At 40.1% G+C, this 21,844-nt stretch overlaps 1 protein-coding gene across 1 annotated transcript in view; it reads right to left on the bottom strand.

The window, feature by feature from the left end:
• The window catches only part of AK5 (adenylate kinase 5), a 150,282-nt gene that overhangs the window by 108,878 nt on the left and 19,560 nt on the right, over positions 1-21,844 (bottom strand). The window contains exon 6 of the mRNA XM_073357295.2: positions 10,769-10,960. Within this exon, the coding sequence (XP_073213396.1) occupies positions 10,769-10,960 (192 nt within the window). The remainder of the gene's footprint in view (positions 1-10,768; positions 10,961-21,844) is intronic.

The following is a 21,844-nucleotide window of genomic DNA, read 5'->3' on the forward strand; positions in this document are numbered from 1 at the left end:
AATGGCTATTTCTACATATGTCATACTATTTTTCTTTCCCTATAGTCAGCGTTAATGTCAGGATTTTACATTTGTGGGGTGCTGGATCTCTCTTTAGAATAAACACTATTACAGATGGGAACGAATACAACAATAGAGGTACCAAAGAGGCAGAAAAGATAGCAAGGCATGTAGGCGGAGGGTAGGTATATGAAAAATACCCTATGGAAACTAGCAGAGAGGAAGGAAAAAACAATCAAAATAACAATAAGAAAGCAGACTACAAATTAAGCACCAGAACAAATAAGGTCTAAAACAAGAAAAATGTCAAGAAGAACAATTAAGGCAATATATCTGAATACAAATGCAAGAAGTATGACTAAGAAAATAAGGAACCCAGAAGTATATACATAGACAGGAGCGGTTTTAATTTCAGTAGTTTAACCAAAATATATAAAAAGCAGTGTAGCATAAATTTGAAGGCAGAGTGAATTTTATTTTTTTAGGTATTTAGCCTTTTTTTTCCTGCTCATGCAATGTCAACAAGCAGACTGCAATTTCCTCAAATGTCTGCACATCAATCATATTTAGTCACATTTTCTGCTGAATTTTTCTTTTCTCTCTTGCTCTGTTGATTAATTGTGATCAATATGTTGTAAGTACTTTATAGTTGGCATTTGAAAGTTGTGATTGTCCATATGACAAATTGTTTTGTTACTTTTCCCTGAGTGGAATCAGAGCGAGGAATGGCGGACGCCTCTAAGGCTTGGAGCTCTGAATATCAGTGAGAAGTAGCAGATAAGCAGGATTAAAAATTTTAAAAAATTACAAACCTTTTCCACTTGCCTGAGGCATCATTTCTCCAGGAATTAGGCTATTGTAATTCTATTTTATTCTGTTCAGATTCTTACACTGCCCTCATCACCATAAAATCTAAATTCCTTCCAGACTGAACATCACGACTAGCATCTGTCACATGTGATTCTTTCTTTCTCCCTTCCTCTTCCCAGAGGGAGAATGTGTGGAAAGTTTTAGAACTAAATGTGTTGTGTGTACACTGTTCATATTAGTAAAGTCAAGGTTGAAGTGTACCTCCCCCCTATACTTGGAGGAGAAGTGGTAAGGTCTGTGGTGGTTTTTAGATCCTGGGAGAGAGAGTTCCACAGTCTTGGACTGGATCCCAAGAAAGCGCTATCTTTCACACAGACAAGCTTTACCCTGGTGATGGCAATTCAGTTTGCCAGAGGAGCAAAGTTGTCAACCACAATGCTCATCCTGGAGCATCAGATGATCTTTTAAGTACTCTGGGGCCCAGACCACTGAGTGCCTTGAATATAAAAACTAAGTTCTTGAATTGCTGCGTAGGATTGCCAACTCTCCAGGATTGTCCTGGAGTCTCCAGGATTTTAAAGATTAATTTTTAATTAAAGATTATGTCATGTGATAAAACCTCCAGGAATATGTCCATCCAAAATTAGCAACCCTCTGTAAGAGTTATTCCTGGGTGCAGTTTAAATTTAAACTTTCCCTCGTCATATTCCCACAGTGCAATTTTGAATGTGATCCCAGCTGAAAAGGGTGCAAACAGAATTCTATCTTGTTTCATTGCCTTTGGGCCAGAGCTCTAATGGGGAATTTGCAACGTAAGGCCCTGGACCCACGATGAGCTTCATGTGGATGGACCCCCGTACTCACACAGTCCTCCTTAAGTCAATGGGGCTTTGTGCTGGGATGGGACTTCATGCAGGTGCAGGGGTCTTTCAGTGAGGAGCTCATTCCAGGATGAGGGACTAAATTTGTATCACTGAGCATCAGTATTGCTAGGATTAAATTGCTTAAAAGCATGAATAAAGAGGGAGAGTTAAGAAAAAGGCATATTAAAATAACAATCACCAAACAGAAGGGAGATCAGAAATAAGCTATATGTTTTTTAAAAAAGCCAAATATGAGAAATGAAAGATTTCACGGGACACTAAGAAAAACAGAGATTTTTTTAAGAGCACATAAGAAAACTCAAGTCTGCCAGTAAGAGGTATAGCAGGATCTCCAAGCAATAGGAAAGGCAACTGATGGACAAGAGGGAGGCATTCATTTTTGTAAAAAAGAATCAATTCTTTGCCTTACGACAATGAAGGATAATGGAAAGTTGGCCCAAAGAGACACAGATTTTCCAGTGGATAGAAGAAATATCATGTGAAATCAGAATCTTAGCAGGTTATGTGGGAACTAGGATGTAAGAGGACTATTAAGAATCATTAAAAAATGGTCATCTATGTCAGAATTTGGAGGAAAGAGCAAAAGAGCCAAGGAAAATTTATTGATGTTTAAACACTGTTTGGAAAAAGTAGTAATAAAGAATTGAGAGACTGGAGAAAATAGATTGCAATATCTGTGTTAAGAAAAGATTTAAATTATTAAATTAAATAATCAGTTAACATAAAATCCGTATGTTGGACTTCAACAGTAGTTAAAAAAAAAGACAAATTAGGTGAGAAAGGGGGGAATATTTGGAAAGCTCTATTAAGGATAGTCAGCATGAATCTACCCACAAATAAGAACTCTGTACTTGAAACTTGGGACAATAATATCTAAAATGTTCATATCAGCTCTTATTTTCCTGGGCCCCTGTACTCTCTGGCTCCCTCCTATGGGATATGCCGGGGGACAAAACTGCAGAAAATATCATGGTGTGGATAAGAGAGCCAGCTAATGTCTGCTTGGGAAAAGGGGAGATGCAAAGCAGCAACACCATGGGAACTGCAGGAGAACTGCACTACTACTTGTGGCAAGTTAATGTGAATACCCTTGTGTGCTCTCACACCACCATTCCATCTCATTATGAGTCACTGAGCAGAAGGTCCAGCCATTAGCTGGTTGTGGGTCTGGGGAGGAGTGTGGCTGACTGGGTGTCAGCAGGGTTGTTTCGTCTGACAGCTGAGGATCCCCTGTGTCTGATATGTTTACTTGCATCTCACCACCATCCATCCTATGGGAAAACCACCAACTTTCATGGCTCTGAAAGCCAATCTAGTGCTCCCCTGTCTCATGGGCAGCATTTCTGTGCTGCACCTTTTAAATGATGTACCTTTAAGGAATTTGTGCAAGTTAGTGTAGAAAAAATATAACAGAATATGTCTGGAGGTAAAAAACAAGAAATCGGGGTATATATTCATTGGTAATCTATTACCAAAACACAAGAATGCCCTGGGCTTATTAATCGGGAAAGCTACTCTCAAACGTTACCAGCAGGAAGAACAAAAACAAACAAAATACTGGGCAGCACAACCATAACTACTATAGATAAACCATAGGACAATTTTCTAGCACTGTGTGATAATGCTTTGCAGCATCATAGTATCTTTCCTCTTCGAATCTGAAAATGAGTAATATAAGGAACTAGTGGGCTGTATGTGAAGCTGGAACTAAGCAGTAAAGGGTGCAGTACAGCATAACCAAAATAATATAGGAACTGGAGAAACTTTTTATTCAAATAAGGTAAAATTTAACCCTCCTGTACCAAGCTTATGCATAGAGCAATAAGCAGAGGTGATTAGTGAAATTCACCCCCTTTAAATATGTGGTCAAGCCATGGGGTTCCAGTGCAGTCCCTCTGAGGTTGGAGTTTTTGTTTGGATGGAGGGAGAATCTACCCAGAGTTCAAGGGAAACTGAAGCTGTGGCTACATGTCTATAGTGGACACTCTACATCATAAATGAACTTCATTCATGAAGAGGAAATAATATATATAACTTTAACAACAAGTTAGGTACATGATTTGGATCTTCAAATATTTTACAGGCAATTTGTGAACACTATAGGTCAATGAAAGGGACAACCTTGGATGGTCTCATCCTACCCTAAAATTTGCTAGATTGGACAAGCAATGAGTAGTGATGGGTCAATATAGAATTATCTATAACAGAAATTCTGAGAGAAAACTAAAATAATCCCACTGACTTTTCAACGGGAAGACAAAGATACAAAATCTTGGAAGAGCATTATTAGTGATAATATCATACCACAGGCGTAGTCAATGGGTGGTCTGTAGGTGAGATCTGGAGCATCAGATACTTTTGAATGGACCCCAAAATCAGAGAATCATAGAACTGGAAGTGACCTTGAGAGATCATCTAATCCAGTTTCCTGCACTCATGGCAGGACTAAGTATTATCTAGACCACTCCTGGTAGGTGTTTGGAGATTTTTAAGAGTGGTTAGACAATGATGGAGATTCCACAACCTCCCTAGACAATTTATCCTAGTGCTTAACCACCCTGACAGTTATGAACTTTTTCCTAATGTCCAACCTAAACTGCCCTTGCTGCAATTTAAGCCCATTGCTTCTTGTCCTATCCTCAGAAGTTGAGGATTTTTTCTCCCTCCTCCTTGTAACAACCTTTTGTAAGCAGTGTCAGGATGAGCTCCACCCTGACATCTGGTGGTGAGGTGTGGCAAGTTGTGGAAAAGAACTTCAGGGGCTGATCTCATTTGCATAGGCACACCCACCCTGCCTAGAATGAGGCCATAGCTGCCCAAATGGTCACTTTGGCTGCTGTGGGATCCCCAGTGTCTCTGTTATTGGGGCAGGAAGAATAAATTGTTATTACCCTGATTATGGGAACTGTGCTTGGAACTGTACTTGGCCTTTTGTTATGATGGAGGGACTCACCATCAACTAAGTAGCACTCGCTAGGCAAGGGTCATGGGTTCCAAAACTCTGTGAATTGAGAGAGGCTGGGGACAAGTATTAATACTTGGTGGCATAGGCCCCTTGGTGAGGGCCATACATGGTAATTGCACTTCCTCCCCTCTCCACTGTGGAATATCAGAGCTAATTTTGATTCTATTAGGAGTCTAGTTACAGGCTGCTGAGCTCACTTTGGGCTAATAGTGCACCAACACTGAGGCTCCCCTACTATAAGCTGGATTCACCAAAGAGCTGAACTGACTAAGAGCTGAAATCACTGAGCGTTGTGTTAAGTAGTGGGGGAGCCTGAAGATATGTTGTGGAGCAGTTTGCAGGACGGCTGGAGTGTCTTGTGGACAGGCTGGTGGAGCAGTTCATAGGACAGCGGGAGCGGCTGGTGGAACGTGGAGCAGTTCATGGATCGGCTGGATGGCGGGAGCTGCGTGTGGGCCGCAGAGCTGAGCGAAGCAGTTCGTGGGGCAGCTGGCGGAGCAAAGGCCTATGGAGCTGTGGGGCAGTCAGCTTCAGCTCATGTAAGGTGCCTCTTACCTCCGCCCCCATCTCCACCCAGGTTGGGAGGTAAAGCTCTGTAGCTAAACTTTTGAACTCTGGGGCTGCCCTGACCAGGGACAGAGACTTTTGGGTCATTGGACTTTTGGGACTTTGGGTGATTTGGGGTTGCTGGACTCAAGAACCAAAGGGAAAGGGCATGCCCCAATTTGCTTGGGGTGGGTTTTTTGCTCATGGGTTGTGTTATGAATCCTGTTGGTGGTGTTTCCCCAACATAATGCCACATTGTTTATCTCTGTTATTAAAAGGCTTTTTGCTACACTCAAACTATGTGCTTGCGAGAGGGGAAGTACTGCCTCTTGGAGGCGCCCAGCGGGGGTGGTATATATTTGTCCCAGGTCACTGGGTGGGGGCTCGAGCCGGTTTGCATTGTGCTATTGGAATGGATCCCCTAGATATTGAACCCGGCCCTTGTTGCTGCCAACTCTGACGGGCAGAAGGGTTACGCTTTTATATACTTGAAAACTGTTATCCAGTGGCGCCAGAAATGGGGGGTTAGAGGGGCCATAGTCCTCCCACTTTTTGCCGCGGGGGACCCTGCCCCCTTTCCCTTCTCTTCACCCAAGGCCCCACCCCCTGACCAGACCACCATGGAACCCAGCTGAGGAGCCTGGGCAGTTATGGGAGCTGCGCGGACCCTACACCTTCCCGCGGTGCAGGAGGGGCTGAGAGCAGCCCCCAGCCTGTGTCCCCACTCCCCAAGCTTCCAGCCCAGACCAGGGCAGGTGGAGGTGGAAGGTCTGCCACTCCACACCAGCTCACCAGAGCTGCCCACATGGCTCTCCCCAACCTGGCTCTGGCCTTGGGGTGGGGTTTCAGAGCTGCAGACCAGCCAGGATAAGAGCTGAGTGGGCAGCTGTGGGGAGCCATGGACTCTCCACCTGCCCTGGGCAGGGGGCTGCTCTCGGTGGGCCCATCGCATAATGGGCAGGTGGACGGACTGCTGCGCTCACCACAGCTGTTATGATGTCCCCTCTCAATCTTCTCTTTTTTCAGACTAAACAGACCTTTCATCATTTTTGTTGCTCTTCTTTGGGAGTTCTCTAATTTGTCCACATCTTTCCTGAAATGTGGCATCCAGAACTGGACATAATACTCCAGTTGAGGCCTAATCAGTGTGGAGTAGAGTGGAAGAATTACTTCTCTTGTCTTGCTTACAACATTCCTGCTAATACATCCCAGAATTAAGTTTGCTTTTTTTTAAAAAACAGTGTTACACTGTTGACACATATTTAGCTTGTGATCCACTCTGACTCCCAGATCCTTTTCTGCAGTACTCCTTCCTAGGCAGTTATTTCCCATTTTGTATGTGTGCAATTGATTATTTCTTCTTAAGTGGATACTTTGCATTTGTCCTTATTGAATTTCATCCTATTTACTTCAGACCATTTCTCCAGTTTGTCTGGATCCATTTTAAGTTTGATCCTATCCTCCAAAGCACTTGCAATCCTTCCCAGCTCGGTATCATCCACAAACTTTTTAAGTGTACTCTCTACGCCATTATTTAAATCATTCATGAAGATATTGACCAAAACCGGACCCAGAACTGATTCCTCCAGGACCCCACTTGATATGCCCTTCCAGCTTGACTGTGAACCACTGATAAGTACTCTCTAGGGATGGTTTTCCAATCAGTTATGCACCCACCTTATAGTCGCTCCATCTAGGTTGTATTTCCCTAGTTTGTGAGAAGGTCATGTGAGACAGTATCACAAGCCTTACTATAGTCAAGATATACCACATCTACCACTATCTACAGGGCTTGTTACTCTGTCAAAGAAAGCTATTAGGTTGGGTTGACATGATTTATTTTTGACAAATCCATGCTGACTGTAACTTATCACCTTATTATCTTTTAGGTATTTGCAAACTGATTGCTTAATTATTTGCTCCATTATCTTTCCAGGTACAGAAGTTAAACTGACTGGTCTGTAATTCCCCAGGTTGTTCTTATTTCCCTTTTTATAGTTGGGCATTATATTTGCCCTTTTCCAGTCCTCTGGAATCTCTTCCTTCTTCCATGACTTTTCGAAGATGATCACTAATGGCTCAGATCTCTCCTCAGTCAGCTCCTTGAGTATTCTGGGATATATTTCATCAGGCCCTGGTGACTTGAATTCATCTAATTTGTCTAAGTAATTTTTAAATTGTTCTTTCTCTATTTTAACCTCTGATCCTACCTAATTTTCACTGGCATTCAATATGTTTGACATCCAGTTGCTACTAACCTTTTGGTGAAAACTGAAACAAAAACGTCATTTGGCACTTCTGCCATTTCCACATTTTCTGTTATTGTTTTTCTCCCCTCATTGAGGAATGGGCCTATCCTGTCTAGGGTGATGAACTGTCCTGATTTTATAGGGACAGTCCCGATATTTGGGGCTTTTTTTTATATGGGCTCCTATTACCCCCGACCCGATTTTTCATACTTTCTCTCTGGTCACCCTAACCCTGTCCTTGGTCTTCGTCTTGTTTCTAATTTTTTTGTAAAATGTTTTATTGTTACCACTTATGTCTCTAGCTTGTTTAATTTCATTTTGTGCCTTGTCCTTTTATAATTTTTCTACATATTTGTTTATATTGTTTATATTCATTCTTTTTAATTTGACCTAGTTTCCACTTTTTGTAGGACTCTTCTGAGTTTCAGCTCATTGAAGATCTCCTGGTTAAGCCAGGTTGTCTCTTGCCATACTTCCTATCCTTCCTATGCAGTGGGATTTTTGCTATTGTGCCCTTAATAATGTCTCTTTGAAAACCTGTCAACTCTCTTGAACTGTTTCCCCCTTGGAGTTGCTTCCCATGTGATCTTATGTACCAACTCCCTGAGTTTGCTAAAGTTTGCCTTCTTGAAATCCATTATCTTTACTGTGCTGTTTTCCCTCCTACCATGCCTTCTACCATTTCATGATCACTTTCACTCGAGCTGCCTTCCATTTTCAAATTCTCAGCCAGTTCCTCCCTATCTGTCAAAATCAAATCTAGAACAGCCTTTCCCCTAGTAGCTTTCTCCACCTTCTGAAATAAAAAATGGTCTCAAATACGTCTTTTTATTTTTAATCCAGTCTTTTTATTTACTTATCATTGTTGTTGTTTTATTATTTTCTCTGGAGTCTGATGATGATGAATTATGAGCTCTATACCTTGACCAAAAAATTTGGACCTTGACAAAAAAAATTTACTATCCTTGTCATACCATGTCTAGTTTTCAATTTAAGGACATTTTTGACATTCATGAATCTGATGAGCACATAGTATTAAAAAGACTTCATCATATTTGTAATGACAGGAAAAATTATCTGTATGATTTACAGAACTTTCCAAAGGAGACTGTACATGATACATTATATAATGCCAGTTTTTCTCTTAAGGGTCAATCTTCCAAACACTTACTATCAGGCAGAGCTCATAATTCATCATTCGTAATTTAACCACTCTGAGTATTTGCATTGATTTCACTGGGACCACTCATAGCAGGAAGCACTCAGGGTGAAATCCTGACCCCATTGAAGTCAATGGGGGACTTGCCACGCTCATCAGTGGGGCCAGGATTTCACCCTAAACTAGCTAGCGCTGGCTAAACCTGTTAGCGTTTGCAGGACTAAGTCCTAAGAGAGAAATACACAGAACAATGATTAGTCTAACTGCACTATCTAGATTCCTTACCTACAGCAGTGAATTACTATTTACAACTGGACTATGAAAGATGTCAAATACAACCAAAGATAAATGAGTTGGAGAGATACACTTGTCCATATTTTATAAAGTGCTCCTTCAAGTGTATTGTGAATTCTCAGCTGTAGATTCTAAAACCAGATGAGCCTCTCTGCTTATTCTGTACTTTTCCTGAAGTTTTTTTTAAGTATCCTTTTATAGTAATTAGAGGTATTCATCTTAAAGCTCATCTGTTTTCACACCCAGGATCTGCATTGTTATTCAATTCCTCCATTAGAACTACTGACATTTCACCAAGCAAAAAATAAATTAATCATCCCCTTATTAAAGCTGTCATAATCTATCTAACTTGTGGTGATACAGGTGATAAGCTTGGGGTAATCACTGAAATATGTTTGCAATACTTTATAACCCTGCTTGCACTAATTAAACCTTCTGGCTGCACTTATGTATACAACTTGTTTAGTGTGCAAAGATGGATTCTCTTTTCCAACATATTGCAGAGATCACTATTCATACTGATTTGCAAAAAGGACCAATTTATACCAGACCTTCCTGGTCTCCAAAGTTTTAAAAAATATCATTTATATAACACCATAAATGTATGTGTACATTATAAACAGGATGTGACTTGTCTGAAGAGCTTACACTTTAATGCCAAATCCTCTACTGATGTAAATTAATATTGCTCATTGAATTCAGAAGATCTATGCTGGTTTACTCTAGCTGAGGATATAGCCCCACAATCAATAGAATCAAATATGATTTCTCTGATATTTTCAAGACAAAGAATCCCAAAGGTGTTTGCAATGCATGACACTGTAACCTTGAAACAGTAATTAAAGCTTCATTGTTTTTTGTTTTTGTTTCCTTGGATGAAATTCAAGGCCCTAAGAACAATTTCTGCCCTGAGTGAAGAGTTGAAGTGGGGCTTAAGTGGTCACTTGCTGTCTGCACTGGGTTGAATTTCACTCCAAACGCATTAATGCTCTTTAGAGAAATTATGCTCCACAGCAGCTATATAATTTCTGTTTGGGTTTACACTGCTATGCAGTCTACATCAAATTAAGGGTGTGTCTACACTTTAAACTGGGGGTTAATTTCTAGCTTGAGACATACCCATGCTAGCTCTGATTGAGCTACTGTGCTAAAAATAGTATCCCTGCCTGGGCGTGAGTGGCAGGAGATGCTAGTTGCTTTATGTACATCTCTGACAGTACCTACTTATGGTGACTAAGCCTCTCCTGCCATTTGTGCTGCCATGGCTCCATTCTAATTTTAACATGCTCACTCAGAGCTACTGCAGGTACGTCTCCTTGAGTTACACCGACAGCTCAAAGTGCAGGTAGATCCTTAAAGTATAAATTTCATAACTGCGTTACCGAGAGACTATCTGAAATCTAGTTCCTCACTTTCTCACCCCCAAAATCCGGAAATGGAACAGATGACTAATTGACATCACAATTGTAGAGCTGGGAAAATTGTTCCAGTCCTTGCATGCATGGCAAACATTCTTTTGATATGCTCTTTAAACAGATTACCCTTTGACTTCCATATGATCTCTTTAGTATAGGAAGTGAAAAATATTTGTGTTAACATGGAGTTGTGAATAAAAATTATGTAAAGTTCATGCATGAGATAATACAGTACATCTGCATTCCACAGCTACAAAGATACAAGCCAAACTTTGCCTTCAATAACTGCAGTGCGGTTCCACAAGTGTAATAATCAGAGCAAAATTTGACTCAGACTCACTATTATAAAGCAAAGAGAATGCAACGTACCAGGTCTAAGCTCCTGAGTTCAGCTACTGCCATACATTCATTTATCAGGTTCATATATTGATGGCTAAATGACTTACTGTGATGATTAGCCCCTTTTCCTGGAAATATTTGACCAGTGGAACAGCATTCTGCTTGAAATTAATTAGTCGTCTTTGAGTGGCTTTGAGGTTATCATCAGGTCTCCCTTGCTGTTCCGCACGTTTCAATAACCTTTCTTTCAGCCGCTGATTGGAACAGGCCAGAAACACCACCAAATCTGGAGTGCAGATCTGTAGTGAGGATTATCCAAAAAGACTGTGTTTTAATAAACCATAAACAACAGTAACCTTTTCATGTAAGTCTTAAATATGCTATCCTTGCATATATTAGTTCTGAGCAGCTTGCTGACTTTGACAAACTCAGTAATTCTCAGTTGACTTTGCAGGGTATATATATATAGACATGTATATAGACTCTATATATAGACATGTTTGTCATGTTTTTATTACTAAAAGTTTTCAGTACATTGTAACTAAAATTTAGATCTTAAGAAAAATCAAAATATATAAGTATCCCATATTCCGCAGGAAATCCCTGTGTAGTTTCCAAAAGTAAGTAATTTACTCAATAAGATGGCATTTAAAATACAACAGTCACTATAGAGTTTACTACGGTGCAGAGCCAGAAGACAGGAGACCTGATTTCTGTTCCCAGATCCACTATAAATTTCCTCTGCAACTTCAGAAAATCTTTTATTTTTCCATGGCTCAGTTTCCTTATAGTAAAATGATGATGGTATCATCCAGTTATTCTTGATTCAGAATGTTCTTTTTTTCTCATCTTTTTTTTGTCTGTATGTTAGCACATTTCCATCTCTAGATGTTTCCTAACCCTGACTTGACTATTGCAATCAGTTTTCCCTAAAGCTTTTCCTTTTCCTTAAGTCCTTATGCACTAAAGTTTACAGAGTACAGAATTCTATAGCCAGATGATTCAGCTGCAGCTGGAAGTGAGACCATATCAACCCAATGGTTCCTCAAATTCTGAATTGTCCTTATGATTTTCAAAGCTCTTCATGGACTTTTAGTTACTTTTGTTATCAACTAGAAGTTTCTCAAATGAGAGAGATGCTCACAGAATAAGTAAGACCAGCAGAGTCATGATAGCCATTCATAGAAAAGCTCCTAAAAGTTCTCATGAAACAGGAGTCTTCAGAGCCCACTGTTCATTGCTTTATTCCATATGATAAATACAATGGGGAAAAAATGTCAAAAGCACGTAAGTGGCTTAGATTCTGAATCCTACTGAAAGTTGATGGGACTTAGGCTCCTAAATCACTTAGGTGCTTTTGAAACTGTTACCCAATAGTCTTGATGCCCCTCCAGCCTAAAACACCCATTCTCCTCAGTCTACTGATTCTCATTGGATTGTGAATCCAAAGCATCATGCTCAGCAACCCTACTTAAGCGGTGCTATTTCACAAGATTGACTGGACCCCGCCTTGATTCAAGCCCTTGTCCAGTTGTTCTGCTCTAGCTATCTTGAACTTTCTCCTCTTTCTGTAACAAAGCAAGTTGCTTCCCTTTAAATCTTACCAAGAAATCTTTTTCTCTTTAGCCTTTCAGAGTGTGTGATGTTCCTAACTGTTAAGAAAGCTGGGTGCAGATCTCCATCTGACTACAGATTACAAAAGGGTTGTGTGCATTCCCACATACATTTATTTCTGATGTCCCTAAAATTCATTGATAAAATTTTAACTTCGCTGTATAGAGTGTGTAAAATATATGATAATATAATAGTTAATGGTCAAGAGTGTAAGGTACATGGATTATTTCCCATCAAGTTACCTATGTATAAATTGACTTTGTCTGCACTATCTAAATAAGGTAATGTTTAATAACATTAAAGGGGTATCATTAAGCATTCACATGCATTTTACTTATTAAAATGTGGACAGGGAATAATTTACATACCTAAAATAACATGTTTATTAGTATAATCATTCATAAGTAAGCTACTGTAGTCATTAGCACTTTATCTATGGTAGCACCTCCCATCTCAGAATTGTGCAGTGGGTAGGCTGACACGTGAATTAGGCTGACACACCCATATGAGGTTCAGTACCGAAGTTCTGTCATTATTTTACAGGTGGGTAATGTGGAGAGGTCAAGAAGCAAATTTTGAAAAGTGCCCTTTAGTTATGCATGCTTCCATTTTTGGGTGTCCAACTGTAAACATCTTTGACCTGTTTTTTCAGGGATGCTGAGCTCCTGCAGCTCTAGCTGAAGTCAATGGAAGCAACAGCAGCTCACCACCAAAAGAATTAAAATTGAGGCACCCAAAATTGATGTAAACATTTCAAAATTTGAGCCCAAATCACTAGCCTATGGTCATCATGCAGCAAGTCAGCAGCACAGAACCTAGGAAGTACAAAAGGGAAAACTTAGACTAGATAATAGGAACATTTTTAGGACTATAATAACAGTAAGAAAGAAGAAAAAAAGTCAAGGGATACTGAGGCATCACCAGCACTAAGTGGACTAAACTAGATGATTAGAAAAGTTTAAAGATAATTAATTCATTCTTTGTGCCATGGGGTTAACAGGTGGGGGATTGGAACCGAATGACTAAATACAGTCAAATCTAATGATTCTTTGGTACAGAGTGATCTCTGTTGAAGTGACAAGAGCTATTCTGAATGCAAATCAATTAGCAATATTAGTTTTGGTCATTTTTAAGAGGAAATCCATTAGCTTATAATGGAATAATTTATATTTATAATTTTAAAACTCTTTGACATAGCTGACTCAGGTAGAAAACTGCCTATCCTTTCTCTAATCCCCTCCCACAAGTCCAAGACAGTACCCCAACTCCAACAAAATAAAATAAAATTCATATTGTTTCAAGCTATTTTAATTGTGTAGTTAACTAGGTTCTTCTGTCCCTTCCACACACCCTATAATCAAAAGCCAAATTAATTGTGACAGCGGAATTCAGCTGCCACATTAGTGGTTTCAAAGAACATCATTACTCCCAGCACATCCTATGAAAAGTTAATTTCTGTGTTGGACTTCTGTGCAACAGCATTCTGGTAAAAGCAGCTATGTTAAATTCAGGTGGTGGTTGTTAAGCAGGGATACGAAGAAGAACCAGAAGTTGTGGGGTTTTAATGGGCATATAGTAGTAAACAAACCCAATTTACAACATGAGATTTACTCACCCTTGGAGTATTTCCTATGTATTTCTAAGTCATGGAACTGTATGGCTATAGAATGTATGGTGGAAAGGTAGTATCACCTGGTGGGGTGAGCATATTAGTTGTACCCAGAACCTCCACTGCTCTAATCCTGGCTCTGCCACCTTTTTGTACTTGCTAACCAACCTTATGCAAGTCACCTAAAACCTGATCCAGTTTCTGCTGAGAATAGCAGAGGGCCAGTATGGACAGAGACAATATAGTATTTTGGACAAGTAAATAAAATTTTGGCTAACTTTTAACTTACACAGCACATCTCCTGATGGCCACCTGTTCTGGCAGAAGTGAAGAAAGGTGGGCAGAAGGCCATAGCCTCCCCATACTGTCACCGGTTTTTCCTCTCTTTTGGTACTCCAATCCACAGCATCCTAATATAGCCTGGGTTTATCAAGGCCTGCAGCTGTTCCAAGGCCTAGCCAATGTCCGCAACTCCATGCTTTCCGCTGCATGAGGCCACCACCAGGGCTGCTCAAGTGCAGTGGCTGCAATAGTCTGCCCTAACCTCATGTACAGCATAAAACCGCACACAGAGTAAGCAACAAGAAAAAGATTCCCCAGGAAACCAATAGGTCCCAAAGAAAAAGAGGGAGAGGGTAGGACTGTGTAGTGGCTTAGAGGGCAAAGCAGGAAGATACCTTCTGCCTGGCACCACCTTTTGTGAGCAGCCTTCCCCCCCATGCTCACTAGTCAATGTCAGTGCTTATAAGAAACACTAGATGGCAACTCTCCTAACAAAGGAGAGCTGCCGTGGGCTGGCAAATGCTGTGGCCCAACCAGACAAACTGGGCTCACTGTGAGGGGCCAGCTCCCTTTAGAGTCAATGGAAAGACATATTCTGGGTCTTAGTTTTCTCTTCCAAGTTTTAAAATGAGGATAAAAAGAGGGTACATCACAGTGAATGCTGTGAGGAAGAATTAATTGTTTGCACATTGCTTTTTAAAATGTAAAGCACTATAAAAGTGTTAAGTATTGTTATTGTTAATGTTTTTTTACTAACAACAGTAATAGTGTAGTAAACTTTATGCTGTTAACACCAGAAACCCAGTAGCTAAAGCTGTTTATCCTAAAGCTTTGGCTTTTATGCTTGGAAACACATATCCACTCAGAGAAAATGTCAGTGCAAATAGTAGTTTAAAATTCTCAACACATGAAGCCTATGGTCAAATCAGCAATTCTCTAAAAGGTTTTTTAAAAGGAAATAGTGATTCAAGGTTATAATAGATGTTAACATGTGTGGTGGGACTACAAAATAGATTCTAATTTTTGTGACAGCTCCATTAATACCCCTTATCGGTAGAGTACAAATGTTCAATCAGAAAGCAGTTGAAAAACTGTGCTACAAAATTATGTTAATTAGCATTTTGCCTTGGTATTTGGATGCAAGAAGTGTATTGCTCACAAAAAGATAACATCTCTCTTACATGCAGATACAATTTTTATGGGAAAAGTGCAAAACGCTCCAAATATTAGTGATGACTGCATCTCTTTTCTTCATGAAGCCCTGTGTTTCCTGTTTACCACTTAACCTCAGCCACAGCTATATCTTCAAGAGTATGCATCAGCTATGGCTTCAAGGATGTACATATGAAGAAGGGATGTGACAAATTGCTGTGGACAAAGAGATGTGTGGGAATAATTCACTGATGATAGATATAGGTCCATTACATAAAAATTAGTATGGAAAATATTTTTGCAACAAAAGTTTTTTTCAAAAGTAGTTATAATTTAGTTGAAAATCAGCCTGCTCTTAAGATGCACTCAGAAGTACATTGCTTTGAATTTCCTAACTAGGGGACAGATTGTATTCTGAGGATTAGCATGCAGAAGTGATCCTCCGCATGCAGATCTCTCCAGCCCTGCACAGAAAGAAAAATCCATCATTTCCATACCAGTGCTTCCCCTAATACTCTTCTTTTGGGACTCAAGGATAGCTTTCTGTAGATCCAGCAATCTGTGCACAGGCAAGGAGCAGGAGGGATGCAGATACAGTCAGGAACCCATTGTTCTTGTCATCTTATAGCTTTACACTCACTACCCATCTTTAAAAGTCATAGGTGAGTAGATACCGACTGTCTGGTTCCCAGGAATGGGACCCAGAGGCAGTAGGAAGGCAGAGGGCTTTCATATGGTCAGTCCTGTGTCCCTTGGGGAACTGCCAGGGTTGTGAGCCACACCCCATTTCCCATCATAGGGAGATAAGACCCACTCTCCATTCCTCTGAGGAATACAAAGGAAATCCCAGAAGGGAACTATGGCTGAAAAGACTAAATACGTTTTCTGTTTCCTATTTTAATAGATTCATAGATCCTGAGGCCAGAAGGGAACCACTGTGATCATCTAGTCTGATCTCCTGTATAGCACAAGCCATAGAACTTCCCTAAAATAATTCCTAGGGCATATCTTTCAGAAAAACATCCAGACTTGATTTAAAAAATGTCAGTGAGGGAATCCAACATGACTCTTGGTATATTGTTCCACTGGTTAATTGGTCTCACTGTTAAAAATTCACACCTTATTTCTAGTTTAGTTTCAGCTTCCAACCGTTTGAGTGTGTTACATTTTTCTCTGCTAGATTGAAGAGCCCATTATTAAACATTTGTTCCACATGTAGGTAATATGTAATCAAGTCACCCCTTCATCTTCTCTTTTGTTAAGCTAAATAGACTGTGCTCCTTGAGTCTATTGCTGAGGCATGTTTTCTAATCCTTTAATCATTCTCATGGCTCTTCTCCGAACCCTCTCCAATTTATCAACATCCTGCACCTCTCTCCCATGAAGCTGAAAAAAATATACAAAATGTCTTGGCTCCCAAAGCAGCTGGCACAGTAAAAAGAAAAACTTAAAAGACTGAAGAAAATGTATTTAAAAACTTAGGCAAAAACTTATGCAAAACACGGGGGGAGAGGGAGGGCAGGTTTAATTTATTACAAGGAGGACGCGAAGAATTAACCTCTTAAAGTATTTCCAGAGTTTAACAAATGCTGTTATGTTTGCAAAGCCTTATGCTTCCAGTGGATTTATGCTCCATGATACGTGCCTAGACTGTGCACCGAGGTAGTAAAGATCCAGACTGATTCGGTGCTTGCAAATTATCCTTTCTACATTTGTTCTTAAAATTAAGGACTATCCATATAAAAAGGACATACATATTTTATGTACACAGATAACTAATGTAAGAGTAATTAAGCACTGGAACAAATTACCTAGGGAGGTTGTGGAATCTCCATCATTGGAGGTTTTTAAATACAGGTTAGACAAACGCCTGTCAGGAATTGTCTAGATAATACTTAGTCCTGCCTGAGTGCAGAGGACTGGACTAGATGACCTATCAAGGTTCTTCCAGTCCTACATTTCTATGATTATTTCTATGTTACACACGTATATAACTGTAGCATATGAAAGGGGCCATACTAATTCATACATGACTCAGTACATGAACTGTTAAGACCAATATGTAAAACACATGCTACCTGTATAGTTTTCGTATATGTCATATATTTGTATTCCATGCTTTCTCTTATGCAGGTTTGGAAGGGTACGGGGAAAGGCATCTTACTCATCTGAGGCCTGATCCAAAGCCTTTTAAAGTCAATGGAAAGACTCCATTGATCTGAATGGGTGCTGGATCAGGCAGGGAGTAACTAGAATCACAATGCTTGAATTCTCTGAACTCAAGGGTGGAAGGAATTGTTAAAGGATGAAACTGTGAGAATTTGCATGTATTTTCCTTTGGTAGATGGTAGGAACGAGAAGAGATTGCCTATGTTCATAGTAATTTTCTCATAAATATTACCCAAATCTAAAACCTATAGGCCATTTTCTTTACTTGAGATCCAATCCCTTTGCACTGCACCAGAGGGCCACGTTCTGGCCATATATGTCCAGCAGAGAGTTCCCCTGCTATAGGGGAGCTCCCACTAGCATAAAGTTGGTAGAGGTGGTTCCTGTGCCAGCTGCTCCTGTCCCTGGTGTAGGTGAAGTGTCTAGGGAAGGTGAGGCATGTTGAGATGGGATGTGGCTGTTGTAGGGTAGAATTCCACTACACCTTTCCTCCATTGATGTAGAATCCATTGGAGGCACCATGCCAGTGGTGCAAATTAGAACAATCAGGCGTTCTTCTAAATCTTACTGGCATAGACTGGTGCTCATGGTCAGGGAGCTGGGAATTGCATCCCCAACCCCCACTGAGTGGAGCTCAGCAGAGGAGAAAATCTGGCCATGTGTAGGCATTAGGTATTCTACTATGGGTGACTTGCTTGTTGAGTTTTAAACTAGGCAAAGAACATACAGCTTCAACTCTAAATACAACAGGTGGGTGCAGAATGGTGCCAGTCCTCTTATCTTTTATAATAAATTTTTCTGGTGAGCAAATCCAATTCTTTTTTCAGTACAAGTCTCCTCCTACTTAGACCAGTGTAAATTGGGAGTAAATCTATTGAAGTCAAGGGTATTACTGGAATAAAGCCAGCGTAAATGACAGAGAGGCTTTATAATCTCTAGGGGTACTTTTCATGTCTCCTCTTATTAGTCAGATTGCAATAGTTGCTAGTTGGAAAATTAGATGATTAAACTCTTTTTTCCTCATAGACCAAAAATATATATATCTCACTAATTTGCTTCATTTCTTAATTCCTGGTACATTCTACTGGATACTCATGAGAAAACTTAATTGATAGTTCATGCACACTCATCATTAGATCAATAGTGCATTTAATTCTAATTATACTAATAAAGGTTACTATAAAGTTACTTTATGTCCATTGTGCTGTTACTCCCCATGATAATTACTGATCTGCTGTGTATAATCCCATCTCTGCCGGGTTATTAGACTATTTGCATAATTTTTCTTTTTTGTTTTAGGAAAACAAAAATGTGTTTCCAATTATGCCAAATGATGCATGCTGCTGGAAGGGGGTATGCTGCTAATTTACTTCAGTCTTTCATAACATAGGTGCTACATGGGTAACACAATTGTTTCTCAAACATTCATATAGGTATTTATTCTGATTAGGCCTGGACTGAGAGGTGGGGCAATTGCCTAGTGGGTTAGATCTTCACACCAGCTGGGGGGTCTCTTCTCTCTCAGATACATGTGATCTGAGCATGAAATTCATGCCTGTGCGGAGGGAACTTAAGTGGGATTTAAATGGTATATAAACCATGTGCAGGCTCTCTCTGTGCATATAAATATCATCCTGGATACACTGACTGGGAGCTCAGTTACTTATGACTCTGAAGCAGCCAGCAGGGGCTCAGTAACAAGTGCCAACAGCATTACCTGCTAGTTGGCCTTTCTCCCTGCAGATCAGTATCCCAAACATATAGTCAGCAGCTCTGCCTTTTGCTCTTCCCTCAGTGTAACTCTCACTCCTGGGCAGCAGGCACCTCAAGGCGGCTAACGAGAACACACAGGCAGTGTGTTAGGGAGCAAGGGTTACTGATCATGCAGACCAAGTTTACTCTTCTGTCCAGCTAGACTTTGTCCAGCTAGGCAGGGCTCTTATGCCTTTAGTCAAGTATTAGTCCATTAGGAAACGGTATTTTGGGGCTTGAGCAGCCGGGACAAAGGATACAATGGTAGGGCCAAGAGGAGATAAACAGTTGAATTTGTGGGGGGTAGTGAGCTATTTGAGATGGAGTTTTAGGAATGGGGAAAAACAGGAGAGGAGCGGCAAGAGGAGGAAGATATATAGATTTTTGAGAGGGAAGAGGTAGATTTACTTTCTGGGCAATGGATTTATTTTAGGGGTGATAGATTTGTTTTGCAGAGAAGAGAATCTGTCTCATAACACGATGTGGGTAGTGGTGGGTGTGTAGCTGTTGGAATGAACCAAAATGCACCAAACGCAGGAGGAGTCACTTTCATCATAGATAAATAACAGCATGGCTGAATTCAAGAGAGCTTCTGTTGTTCTGAAGAACAAAATTTTCACCATCCCTCCCCTTTTACTAAGTACTTGCCTTTTGTCATTGAGATTGAAATTCACCCGTCAGTGGATGGTCATAAAATATCTGTGATATAGTGGACTTGTAATTGTTCTGCTCTGCAAATCCCAGCACAGAGAACACAACCAGTGGCCATAAATACCAGCGGGGGGCTGTATAAGGGTTGCAGCCACTATTCCCGTCCAATGGTTTGAGTAACAGACCTAGAGCACCTGTAGTGCTGCCCTGAGCCTGCTCATGGGGAGAACTGAATTCTCGTCCTATACAAGTTCCTACAGTGTTCTCTGCACAAAACCTGTTTCCCTCCAGCATTGTGGAGGGAGCATGGACTCCTCCCTGGGAAAACTGTGTTTGGGAATTAACAGGTTAACCTAATTCATACAAAATGGTTCTCTATAAATTAAGAAAAACAAAAGGCTTCCAATCTTCCGGTTTGCAAAGCACATGTAGAAATGAATGTACATGTTCTCAGAGGCATCTTTAAAAGAACAATATATATATTTGATTGAAATTTAACCTCCTCAAATTAATCCATATTATCTGGCTCACACAACACAATTAAAAATACTTATTCTTTACAACATAATCCTTTTATTTTAACATGGAATTAAACTCTACACTCTTCATTAACATATCTATTAATTGCAATATCTACCCTACATTTCATTTCATTATTGATATATCTACCTGTTAATAAATTCTAGTCAAACTTTGGATGGATTTACTCCTGCTGAGATTAAAAAAAACCTGCTGAACACAGAAGGAAAGAGTGACATATGAGTGAATGAAAATGGAATAAGAGTAATTGAAATTAACTGGAAAATATTGTAATTCTAAACTGTGGTTTTCCTGGGAAGGAAAGACCTACTGTCACCTCAGGGACTGGATGAGAAGGTCAAGCTGCAGTTTCTTCTTCGGCTATTTGAGTTCAACTCACCAATCAGAGCCATCGCATTATGGTGTCACTGGAGCTGAAGATACTTAACATGCATGAGCATGCTGCTCCTGTAGGTGACTCGCTGGATTTCAAGCTGACAGATTAATACTAAGTAAATTGCTTTCACCTCAGCATTTTCCAAAATACGCTTGGAATTTAAAGAACTTTCCAATATTTGCCAATCTAAAGGAAAGTGGAATGCCTGCTTTTAGGTTACTTGTTTCTTGAGGCTCAAAGAAAGGACAAACCAGAATTAAATCAGCAGTACTGACAGCCTCAAGCATTCAAAAATAATGAACAAATCTCCAAAAAAAAATCATGAACAAATTTGGGGTTCTTTTTATTTGCTTTTTGGTTCATGTTTTCAAGCTTTTCTCCATGACCAGGAGGGCTAGAAACTTATTTTCATTTAAAACGGCAGCTGAGATTCTCATGTAATCCCATGATTCGAGGAGCTGGAATTTTAAGAATAAGCAGTAATATCACAAATCAAGTTGGCAACACTCATGAAATAGGAAATGGGAGAATCAAAACTGGGCAAGAATCCAAGGCCTTCCTGTGAGAAAAGCTACCTGGGTTAGGATGTGAGATGTTCAGTCACGAGGCGGAGTTAAAGCGGAGAAATACATGCTGTATTTTGGACATAGGCAAGTGGCTCTAAGGAAAACTGTGACTCCGAGTATTCAGAGTCTGATTTTGACACCATACTAGTTTATATCCGTAATAAAATCATTTTAATTAATGGAATTACACCAAGTGGTCATGGCTGCTATTGGGTGCTGAGCACTTTTGCTGCTCAGATACCATGGTGACACGAGCCTCAGTATTACCAAAATTAGAAAAACTAGAAGCCAGTTTATTATTCTAACTAATCCAGTATCTACAGAGGGAGCTGAGACATTTCTGCATAGTCATATGGAGGTTTTGTAGACCAAGAAAATAAAATTGCGCTTCAGTTCTAATTTGAAGAGTCATCTGTTCCTCTGGGCTTTAAGGTGTAAATATGGATGCCATGCAGGGAGGGCTAGCATGACT

The sequence above is a fragment of the Lepidochelys kempii genome, chromosome 8 (assembly GCF_965140285.1).
Source record: "Lepidochelys kempii isolate rLepKem1 chromosome 8, rLepKem1.hap1, whole genome shotgun sequence".
NCBI classification, from domain to species: domain Eukaryota; kingdom Metazoa; phylum Chordata; order Testudines; family Cheloniidae; genus Lepidochelys; species Lepidochelys kempii.